We start from the raw sequence: 12,562 nt of genomic DNA, 5'->3' as shown, positions 1-12,562 counted from the left end.
ATAGTTGATATTTATATTTATTCATTTATGTAATATATGTATTACATTTCAGTGACTTAAAATGTTAATCTCCATTGAATTAAAAATTAAATATTCCAGTATTTGCAAATTTAATAGTTCCAGTAATGTGGAAAGTAGCTGTATATTTTAGAGATATTTTGAAAAAATAATGTATTTTTATTTGATAATAGGTCATGCTGTACTTCATTATCCAAATTATTAATTTATCTTGAATGTTTATGTTATGTTTATGTTTATGAACATTTATAGGCCGCCCTTTTCCCTGAGGGGACTCAGGGCGGCTTACATAAAATGGGGGGGGGGGTACAAACAATAGACACAAAATAGTACATAAAGATTAAAATAAAAGCAACATTCATTCATCATTCAGGTGGGATTGAATTGAATTAATTTTGGTCATTTTCTTTGTCAAAAAAGGGGGGATTGGTGCTGCACGTGAACATGTGGAATCATAGTTCAATCTACATTTTTGTGATGCATTGGTATGTCATTAATCAGAGAAATGACTCGTTGCAGGAAATGGAAACTGAACTCTAAGCACCTGGAAGGCAGGCATCATGTTGCCTATTGCTGTATTAGATTTTATCTTAAGAGGTGCACTGTAAAAATCTTAGAAGATTGATGTCATGCTATGGATGTGATAACAAGAAAGGACCGAACAACATACACATGATCCTCGTGTGATCCATTTTTAAAATACATGCTTTGTCTGATCTGTGACTTGTCCACTTCCATCCAACAAATTATTGGGATAGCACACTTCACGGCTCTTTTTTCCCCTGTACCACTCTGTAAAATTAACAGGAAATATATATATATATATATATATATATTATATATATATATATATATATATATATATATATATATATATATATATATATATTATATACACATACACACACACACACCACACACATACATACATACATATATTGCATACATTACCTAATATTGCTTCTTGATAATTGTCCACACCATAGCAAAATACACCTGCTGGATGCAAGCAACTTTGATGCCTTCTCAATCAAATCCTGCTATTCATTATTGTCTTACTCAGCAATTAGACAAACAAAAATGTTGGTTTAAGGCAGTGGCCTCCACCATTTTGGGCACCAGGGACCTGTCCCATGAAGAGGTTTTTCTGTGGACCAGGGAGTGTGTGGTTTCATCTGCTACCAGATGGGGCTTTGCTTATTTGCCCAGCCATTTCTGGCATTCTGCAGCCGGGACTGGGGGTTGCGGACCCCTGGTTTAAGGCACTTGTACTTTAATAATTCTATGGATATTTTTGGAGAGTCCCAGAAACTACTAGAAAGTTCTAAAAGATTCCAGAAAGTTCTAGAATTCTAGAAACTTCTGGAGAGTTCTCAGAGTTCCAGAATATTCTGGAAGCCTGTTCTGCATTGAATGTTAATAAAGAATGTCCCTGAAAAAAGATAAATTTCAAAATATCATCCTGACCATAGAATCAAAGTTTTTGTGGAACAATAGCTATTTTTTATTTATTTTAGGATAAGGGATTAGGAAAACACACTTTATACCCAGGAACAAAAACTAAATTGAAATTTGTTACATATTGTTATAGGTCAGTGATAGCTAACCTTTTTGCCACCAAGCGCCAAAAGTGGGGGGAGCACAGGGGGATTGTGTGCGGCTGTGCCCACGCCCATAATCTATCTGCGCTCCCTGTGCATGTGCATGCGATCCCCCCAAGCATGCATGCGCAACCCACCTCCCCCCACTTTTTGCACGTGATAGACCCGTTTTTCGCCCTCCCCAGGCCCCAAAGGCTTCAGGAGGCTTCCTTGAAGCCTTTGGAGGGAAAGAAATAGCCCAATGGACAAACCGGAAGTCCATTCCTGAACTTCCGGTTTGCGTGGAGGGCAAAAACCAGCCAAAAATGAAAGCCAAAGTCAGCTGGCTAGCACACGCATGCAATGCCTTGCGTGCCCTAACAAACGGCTCCGCATGCCACCTGTGCCACACATGCCATAGGTCGCCTTAGGTTTCTCCATTTAAAAACATAAGTGCCTATGAGTGGCATTACTTGACCATTGTAGTGCCACAAAAAATGTGAATCTGTATTCTGTTTTATGACATAGTCCACGGGCAGTTAACTTCACAGGTTTAGCTTAATTACCGAACATATTTATACAAGCAGTCCTCAACTTACAATTAAGCTCCAAAATTTCTGTTGCTAAGCAAGAGAGTTTTTAAATGAGTTTTGCCCCACTTTACGACCTTTCTTGCCACAGTTGTTAAGTGAATCACTGAGGCTGTTAAGTTAGCAACCTGCTTCTTAAGCCAATCTTCCAGCCATTGCTTGTCCGAAAGGTCGCAAAAGGGGCTCAGATGATCCCGGAACACAGCAATGGTCATAAATAGGAGTCAGTCGCTAAGCCTCTGGCTTTGATCACGTGACCGTGGGGAAACGCCGCAACGGTCGTTAAGCGTGAAAAAAACGGTCGTTGAGTCATTTATTCTCAGCGCCGCTGTTACATTTGAACGGTCACGAAGCGAACTGTTGTTAAGTCGAAAACTACCTGTCACACACCCTCGGCGGGTTTAAAAACGAAGCGAGTGAACGTCAGAAAGACCTCCCCACAGAAGGAACCGGGGGGGAAAAGCTACATAGATCGCCTCATCCTCTCCTCTAAAAGAAACCTATCACGGCACGCAGGTTTTCGCCGCGCAGTTCCGTTCGTCGCTCCTTTTAAGAACCGCACGGAGGTTTAAGAAAATACCCGCGGCGCCTCACAAGCGCTCTCCCGCTCTTTCCTTGTCGAGGCCTACTCCCCGAGAGTCAGCCGCCGGAGAACGTCCAACGTCCGCTTCCCTCAGGGGCGCCCGAATGTACCTGTGGAGGCAAAACCGTCGACGGAAAGCGATTGGCTCTCGCGGGAAAGCCACACGTGGGCGGGGCCCCCCGTGTCACGTGCAGCACTTCTGAACCAATCGGGGGATCGCGTGATACGAACCCCCCCGGCTGCCGCCGCCGCCAGAGCAAGCGGGGTTGTTGTTCTTTCCCCCTCCCCCTCCCTTCCTCCCTCCCTCTTCTCCCCAAGATGGCGGCACCGGCGGGCGACTGAGGGGAGCTGTTGGCCGAGAGCTGGGAAAGATCAACCCTGGCTGCCGCGGGAAAGGGGAAAAAAAGACGACGTCCCCGCCTCGTGGGTTTTTTCCCCCTCCCTCTCTCTCTCTCTCTCTCTTGCCGCTTCCCTTTCGGCCCTCTAGGAGGATGGTAAAATGACCCAAGTGGGGAAGAAAAAGAAAAGGGCCGCCAACCGCAGCATCTTGCTGGCTAAAAAGATCATCATTAAGGACGGCGGCACGGTGAGGAAGCGGCTCGTGTGGCGGGGGACGAGGGACGTTGAGCGAGCTCGAAGCCCGTGGGGAGAAAGGGAGGCTAACTGGCGGGGTCAGCGGACGGGGCCGCCGGGCTGGCTTTGTGAGGCCTGCGTTACGGCAGCGGGGACCTGTCAGCGCGCGGACCACCAGCCCGGTTGCCGCCTCTGTTTCCCCCCCCCGCCGTCGACCGCTCGTATCGTAGTATATATATCCTGATGGTAACGGGTTCAGGCCAGAGAGAGGGTGGAAGAGAGAGAGTCCCCCTCACCGCAGTATACTTGGTGAGGTTGAGACCGCTTTAAACTCGGGCTTGAGGAAGAAGATGTGTCGTTTTAAAAAGGCCAATCGCCCAACTTTTTTAGGGGGGAGGATTTTGTTTTCCCTCCCCTTTTTATCGATATTCTGATTTCGCTTTATTTGGCTTCATGGGGGCGGGGGGAGATTCAGAGATTTCGAAACTACGAAAATGAGAATCAGGCATCCTTTCTCTCTCAGCTTTTACTCTGTAAAATTGCTTAAGTCTGTGTGAAGATAGATAGATAGATAGATAGATAGATAGATAGATAGATAGATAGATAGATAGATAGATAGATATAGATAGATAGATAGATAGATAATAGATAGATAGATAGATGATAGATAGATGATAGATAGATAGATAGATAGATAGATAGATAGATAGATAGATAGATAGATAGATATATGATACACAGACACACTAACTTTTGAGCAGTATCTTAAATCTACGGGATCCTTCAGTTCTTGAGAATCGCTGGTTTTCAATGATTTGATATTTTTATAAATGGTCATCCGCTTGGTTTCCTGCTTTTAAAAACTGATTGGAATAGCTCCATCAAACTTTTTAACCACTTAACTCTTTTTCTTAAGTAACCTTGTTGAGTAACTTTGTTTCCATCCCCGTTTATCGATATTCTGATTTCGCTTTATTTGGCTTCATGTGGGGGGGGGGGAGATTCAGAGATTTTGAAACTACGAAAATGAGAATCAGGCATGCTTTCTCTCTCAGCTTTTACTCTGTAAAATTGCTTAAGTATGTGTGAAGATAGACAGACAGACAGACAGACAGACAGATAGATAGATAGATGATGATAGATAGATGATAGATAGATGATAGATAGATGAGAGAGATATAGATATAGATATCATATATATATATATATATATATACATAGATAGATAGATAGATAGATAGATAGATAGATAGATAGATAGATAGATAGATAGATTCATATATATGAATACACAGACACACACCTAACTTTGAACAGTATCTTAAATCTACGGGGTCCTTCAGTTCTTGAGAATCGCTGGTTTTCAGTGATTGATATTTTTATAAATGGTCAGCCGCTTGGTCTCCTGCTTTTAAAAACTGATTGGAATAGCTCCATCAAAAATTTAACCACTTAACTCTTTTCTTAAGTAACCTTGTTGAGTAACTTTGTTTTCCATTCCGGTATTCTGATTTCGCTTTATTTGGCTTCATTGGGGGAGGGGGGAGATTCAGAGATTTCGAAACTACGAAAATGAGAATGAGGCATGCTTTCTCTCTCAGCTTTTACTCTGTAAAATTGCTTAAGTATGTGTGAAATATATATATATATATATATATATATATATATATTATATATATATATATATATATATATATATATATATATATATATATGAATACACACACACACACCCCTAACTTTTGAGCAGTATGTTAAATCTACGGGGTCCTTCAGTTCTTGAGAATTGCTGGTTTTCAGTGATTTGATATTTTTATAAATGGTCAGCGCTTGGTCTCCTGCTTTTAAAAACTGATTGGAATAGCTCCATCAAAAATTTTAACCACTTAACTCTTTTTCTTAAGTAACCTTGTGAGTAACTTTGTTTTCCATCCCCGTTTTATCGATATTCTGATTTCGCTTTATTTGGCTTCATTGGGGGGAGGGAGATTCAGAGATTTCAAAACTACGAAAATGAGAATCAGGCATGCTTTCTCTCTCAGCTTTTACTCTGTAAAATTGCTTAAGTATGTGTGAATATAATTATATATATATGAATACACACACACACCCCTAACTTTGAGCAGTATGTTAAATCTACGGGGTCCTTCAATTCTTGAGAATCGCTGGTTTTCAGTGATTTGGTATTTTTATAAATGGTCAGCCCCGTGGTCTCCTGCTTTTAAAAACTGATTTGGAATAGCTCCATCAAAAATTTTAACCACTTAACTCTTTTTCTTAAGCAACCTTGTTGAGTAACTTTGTTTTCCATCCCCGTTTTATCGATATTCTGATTTTGCTTTATTGGCTTCATGCGGAGGGGGGGGGGGAGATTCAGAGATTTCGAAACTACGAAAATGAGAATCAGGCATGCTTTCTCTCTCAGCTTTTACTCTGTAAAATTGCTTAAGTATGTGTGATATATATATATATATATGAATACACACACACACACCTAACTTTTGAGCACTATCTTAAATCTACGGGGTCCTTCAGTTCTTGAGAATAGCTGGTTTTCAATGATTTGATAATTTTATAAATGGTCATCCACTTGGTTTCCTGCTTTAAAAACTGATTGGAATAGCTCCATCAAAAATTTTAACCACTTAACTCTTTTTCTAAGTAACCTTGTTGAGTAACTTTGTTTCCATCCCCGTTTTATCGATATTCTGATTTCGCTTTATTTGGCTTCATTGGGGGGGGGGAGATTCAGAGATTTCAAAACTACGAAATGAGAATCAGGCATGCTTTCTCTCTCAGCTTTTACTCTGTACAATTGCTTAACTATGTGTGAATATGTATATATGAATACACACACACACACCTAACTTTTGAGCAGTATGTTTAAATCTACGGGTCCTTCAGTTCTTGAGAATCGCTGGTTTTTCAGTGATTTGATATTTTTATAAATGGTCAGCCCCGTGGTCTCCTGCTTTTAAAAACTGATTGGAATAGCTCCATCAAAAATTTTAACCACTTAACTCTTTTTCTTAAGTAACCTTGTTGAGTAATGTGTTGAAATAAACTGTACAGATGGGATCATTTGTTACCAAATAACGTGAAATACAGGTAGGTAGTCCTTGACTTTTGACTGCAATTGAGCCCAAAATTTATGTCGTTGAGTGAGAATTTGTTATGTGAGTTTTGTCCCATTTTACGACATTTCTTGCCACAGTTGATAAGTTAGTAACCGGGTTGTTAAGTGAATCTGGCTTCCCCTATGACTTTGCATGACTCTGCAATGCTATAACGGTCATAAGTATGAACCAGTTGCCAAGCATCTGAATTTTGATCACATGATTATGGGGATGCTGCAGAGGATGTAACTGAAAAAACGTCATGTCAGTTTTTTAGTGCTGTTGTAACTTGGAACAATCACTACTGTTCAAAGTGTTGAACAGTACAACTGTTGTACGTCGAGGACTACCTGTATGCAAGTTTCAGTTATGTGTACTTTACCTGAGGATATCTATGGAAAGGGTCTTTGTAGGGGGTGTCTCGCCAATATAGTGCTAGGAACTCATACTTTTGTGTTCAAACCAGACCATGTAGTTTTCCCTTTTGAAATAGGAAGATGTTATGTGAGTTTTGTCCCATTTACGACATTTCTTGCCACAGTTGATAAGTTAGTAAAACCGGGTTGTTAAGTGAATCTGGCTTCCCAGATTCTTTTTTTGCCTGGCAAGTACTTTTCAGTCTTGGTAGAGCACAGATAGCCAAAGACACCTTTAGTAAAGCACGCATAGAAAGTTCTTATAGCGGCAAGCTAATCTAGAGAGCCACATACGTGCCTTAAGGGACATTGAAATGATGGCTCTGGGCAACTATCAGAAGAGAGCAGTAGGGAAGTTTGGCTTAGTTGCCATAGAACTGTTGAATGATAGTAGTAGTTCTGCTTTTGTAGTGATCTGAAACCAGTTGCACCTGATTGTTATATGTTTAAATATTTGAATAAGTTGATGTCTGTGACATAAGATCTATGGGTTTAATTTGAGACATGGTTGTATAAAAAAGTGCTCTACCTTTTTAACATATGCTGTGATGGTACCAGTCCATGGTTAACATGCCAGACATAAACAATATATATCAGCTTTATGCTTAGGGTTCTGTAAACAGGCATCAGAGAATTGCAGCCAATTAAATGCCCTAATGTGTTTGTCCCTGAGTCTTTAGGGACGGATCACCTATTTACACTTGGCTATCTGAACTCTGAGCAGCTATTATGTTTGCAGTCTGATCCTCAGCTGATTCTGCTGTTGCCTTTTGCAGGTGTATTTCCATTTCAGAAAAAAAAAAATTATGCCTTGAAAATCCTGTGTGCAAATTAGTACCACGTCAAAGTTCTGAATTTTAAGTTTAATAGTCAAGGACATGTGATACCAAGTTATGCTATGAAGTATGATCCTTGTTATTTAAGGATGTGAATGTTTCTCTGCATAACAAATTATGTAACATTAATAAGGCCTCTACTATATTATTATTCTTTAAAAGGGAAATAATAGTTACACAAAACATAGGCTTGCTGAGAAAACGTGACAAATCTGTATAATGCCATGACTTTGAATGAGCTGTAAAGTTTGCTAGGTTGCAATGTTAACTTTAATACTGTTAATTGCGGAAAGCTTTGTGATAATAGTTCTTTAAAATATTTAGGACCCTTGTCTATGGAAGATTCTCAGTCATTCAGGTCATGGGTGTCCCAAAAAGTGGCAACTGAACTTGCCTCTTGAAAAAGCACCTTTGGGACATGTAAGGACCCTTGTTGTGATCCCATTAACTTGTAAACTCTTGAATATATTTCTGTTAAAAGAATCCTCTCCAAAGTATATTGTTTTGGTATTAAAGAAGCAACCTTTTGAAACAAGAAGTTGGTTACTTCTGTTAAGTTGGGTTATGTGCTACCATGTAGGGATATGTGAAATTTGCACAAAAAGTTTGGTGCATGGAACATTTGTTGTTAGGCGATGTGTCTCTTGAGAGAAACTCCTGGAAGGAAGGCTCTGGGAAGATTGGCATGTGAACTGGCACACAGACAATTTGCCTTGTAACATCCCTCTGAATTTTATTTTGGTCATTACCTAAAACAACTAGGAGGCTCTGTGTGTTTGTTTAGGCAAAACACAATCTTCCCAGAACTGTTTGACTAGATCCTGAGCAACAGTGTGTTTATTTCATACATGAACAATACATTTTCCATTTTCTGAGCACTCCTATACTAGTAATACTTTGAAGCTTATTTCTGCTATGTTTCAGAGTATGCTTCTATCTTTTAAGGTGCCTTTTTTTAGTTCATGTGAAACAGTACTTAATTATATCTTAACACACAGGTTTTCAGAGCTGTATGCTGTTCTTTAAAGAATAAGTACAAGGTGCTCTGTTCATTTCTTATGAATGTAGTATAAAGAGCTACAGACAAGCTTTTATACTCAAGATTCATACTGTACTGAAGTATGCTGTTGTCCTGCCACCTATTATTATTTTGATAAATAGTTATAAATTGCAGTTAGTATAAACCTATGAACGGAGATGACTTGATAGATTCAAGTACATGAATTCAGAACAATAAAACTGCCACTTTCAAGGGTACTCCATTTTCAAAGATATTTCGCATTTTGTTATTGTATAAAATTGTGTAGAGAACGAATATACTGTAGATTTAAGAATCAATTTTAAGTTTTCTTTTGTATTTTCATACTTCCCATTTATTTTTTGTATTGTTGAAGGTGATTTTTTTTAAGCAACTGTTATTTCATTTTCATTTATTGATTCATATTGTAGCTTCTGAAAAGAGGTATTTTAGATTCTGGAGACACAACATTCAACTTTGGGATCCAAAGTCTTATTTGTAGGGGTTAAGCCCGAAATCAAATGTAAACCATCAAACTGCTAGAATTCCTTGATTGTTTTCTATAAGTACATTATTGAATTTTTGAAACTTTAATGGTCACATATCCTGATTCTTGATGACTTGTAGAAGCTACTTTAAATATATATTTGTACTTTATTCTATTACTGCCAGTGTCAATTGTGGCCTAGTACTGTGTGCAGCTTGATAAATGGAGAATGAATATATTGTTGGTGATAAATCTACCTCTCCCACCCTTGAAAAAAAGTAGAGTTGCAGTATTTCCTCTTACATTTTTAATCTCTTGTGCTTCTAAAGTATGGTACTGTACAAGACAAGGCTATTATAGCTGCTCATGCAATGATTCAGTGATACAGTTGGTCCTTCACTTAACCATTCATTCAGCAACCATTCAAAGTTACACCCACGTTGAACAAGGGACTTACACTGCTCTCTTAAGTATGGTTGTATGTCACCCCATAGTCACATGATCAAAATTTCAGAGTTTGACAGCTTGCCTTTATGATTGCAGGAGTGCTTCAGCTTTCCTGCCTGCCATTCTCTCTTCATCTATGCCAGCGATGGCGAACCTTGTTTGGCTCGCGTGCCATAAGCGGGGGGAACGTGGGGGGGGGGGGGTCGTGCCACCGGTGTGCTGCACCTATAATGCCATGCACGACCCCCCCAGCATGCACGCACGCATGACAGGCGTGACGCACACACCCCAATTTTTTTCATGCTTTTTTCGCCCTCCCCAGGCTCCAGAGGCTTTATAGGAGCCCCCACCAACCTGGAGGCCCTCCGGAGCTTCAGGAGCTTCCCTGAAACCTCCGGAGGGCAAAAAATGGCCCTACGAGCAAACCGGAAGTCACTTCCAGTTTGCTCGTAGGAGCGTTTTTAGTCTTCCGGAGCCTCCAGGGACCTTCAGGAGGCTTCCTTGAAGGCCCCGGAGGACTAAATCGGCCCCTACGAGCAAACCGGAAGACACCATTTGCTCGTAGGGTCATTTTTTTTCCTCCGGAGCCTTTAGGGAAGCCTCCTGAAGGTCCCTGAAGGCTCCAGAGGACTAAAAACAGTCCTACGAGCAAACTGGAAGTGACTTCCTTTTTGCTCGTAGGGTCGTTTTTTGCCCTCCGGAGGCTTCAGGGAAGCCCTCCCCAGGCTCCAGAGGATTTATAGGAGCCTGGGGAGGGCGAAAAATGGCTTTAAAAAAGGCTGAACTCAGCTTGCCAGCATGGCATGCGCGCTGGCCAGCTGACAGGGCAACACCTTGCGTACCCTGACAAATGGCTCTGCGTGCCACCTGTGGCACACCTGCCATAGGTTCACTATCTTGGATCTATGCCCTTTGGTCCCTGGCTTCTACTGCCAAAGCATAGCTTATTCTTATTTTCTTGCCCCCACTGCTGACCAAACATATCTGGCCAGGCTGTATGCAACTACTGGCTGCACACCCTTTCTTCCCAAGGTCACCCACGATGATTCCTTGTGAGATCTGGGAAGAGGGTCTCAAAAGATGGCCAAGCAGCTATTTTGCTCCAACATAAGGGGTATGCTACAGACCCAGCCAAGGAATTCAGGTGGTGGGGAGGTCTAGGAGAATAAACCTTTTCTGCTAAGGCCCCACTCTTTGAAACATCTGCTGTTGGAGGTGTGACCCTCTCCCATTTTCTTGGGACAGCCTCAAAACCTGGCTCTGCTTATTGGTTAGTGTCCTGATGGGGGCACTTTATGCTGGAGGTAGTTGGTGGAATAAGAGAGAAGATCCCATCTTCATTCTATTAGTGTACAGGTAGTTCTCAACTTACAACCACAATGAGCCCAGAATTGTTGCTAAGTGAGAAATTCATAGTGATTTTGCCCCATTTTACAACTTTTCTTGACACATTTGTTAAATGAATCACTGCAGTTGTTAAATTAGTAACTTGGTTGTTAAACAGATCTGGCTTTCCCATGACTTTGCTTGTCAGAAGGTCACAAAAGGTGATCACAAGACCTGGGCACTGGAGCCATCATAAATATGAACCAGTTGTCAAGCATTTGTAATGTAAATCACGTGACCATGGGGGATGCTGCAAAGATTGTAAGTGTGAAAAATGGTCATGTCACCACAGTCACTAAATGAAATGTGTAAGTCAAAGGTCTACCTATATGTGCTTTTATTGTATTGTAAGACATGGACACGTTATTAAATAGTACAGGGCCTCAGCTACTTATATTTTCTTTTCTAAGAATGCCTTTGGAGTCAATCTGGAATCCATGGATATTTGGGAAATAGGGCTGAGGCTCGATTTTCTGTTGCAGTATGTCATCTTTAATTTTGGTTTCATTTCTTTGAAACCAGGAAACATTGGTTTCATGTCTTTAACGAAAAGCTATATGTTAACATACTGAAAGAATCCTGCTAAAGAAAGAGAAAATGGCATTTATTATTGATAGTGTTCAACATATTGCATGAATCCTAAGTTCTTCATTCACAGTGTATTTAAGGAACTATGTTATTTGGTGTGACAGGATGCAATATGGTTTTTAGATTGTATTCTAGTGTTCCAGAAGTCAGAATATGAAAGAAAATCAATAGACAAAATTGTTTTTGTTTTAGTGCTTGCATAGTGTTTACTACTAGTGTCCTTGTATAGAATCCCTTGCAACTGCCTTGGATTAGCTACTAATTCTCTTTCCCCCTCCCCTATTCTTTTTTCAGTATATAAGCATTGTAAGAGAAGGAAGGAAGTACTGAGGGAAGCAGCAACTGTAGTGATTTACTGTATTTGCTTAGCAAAAGAAGGGTATTGGTACATAAGGCTACAGTACTAATCATATACTGGTGCTCTGACAGGAGTTGCTTTATATATGTATATATGAGAAAAGAGGAAGTGGGATGTAACAGTCATCGTTGCATACTTATTTATTACCGTATTACCGTATTTATACCGTATACTCACACCTGAGTATAAGATGCACCAAGATTTGAAGAGATACATTAAAAATATATTTTTGCCCTCCCCTGCCCCCAGGAGCACTCTGCAGGCCTCCCAAACCACCTTTTGTGAAAAAGGGGCATGCAGAGAGTTTGAGAGGCCTGCAAAATGCTGCTGGGGGCGGAGAGGGCAAAAATGTGATACATGGAGTGTGCAGAGGGTATGTGAGGCCTGTAGAATGCTCCTGGGGGCTGAGGAGAGCAAAAAAAACGGACATTTTTTTGCAAAAAAAAGGGGGCATACAGGGCATTTGGGAGGCCTATAGATTGGTTCTGGAGGCAGGGAAAGACAAAAATGTCCTGTTTTTTATGAAAACTGGTCCATTTTTTTTTTGCAAAAAAAAACTGTGCGCA

General features: G+C 40.5%; 1 protein-coding gene across 1 annotated transcript in view; it reads left to right on the top strand.

The window, feature by feature from the left end:
* Positions 1-3,040: 3,040 nt before the first annotated feature.
* The window catches only part of MFSD14A (major facilitator superfamily domain containing 14A), a 30,021-nt gene continuing 20,499 nt past the window's right edge, over positions 3,041-12,562 (top strand). Inside the window, 1 exon segment of the mRNA XM_032218076.1 lies at positions 3,041-3,357. Within this exon segment, the coding sequence (XP_032073967.1) occupies positions 3,271-3,357 (87 nt within the window). The 5' untranslated portion in view covers positions 3,041-3,270.

The sequence above is a fragment of the Thamnophis elegans genome, chromosome 5 (assembly GCF_009769535.1).
Source record: "Thamnophis elegans isolate rThaEle1 chromosome 5, rThaEle1.pri, whole genome shotgun sequence".
NCBI classification, from domain to species: domain Eukaryota; kingdom Metazoa; phylum Chordata; class Lepidosauria; order Squamata; family Colubridae; genus Thamnophis; species Thamnophis elegans.
The sequence above is the reverse complement of the archived record's forward strand: the minus strand, read 5'-3'. Positions and strand labels throughout refer to the sequence as shown.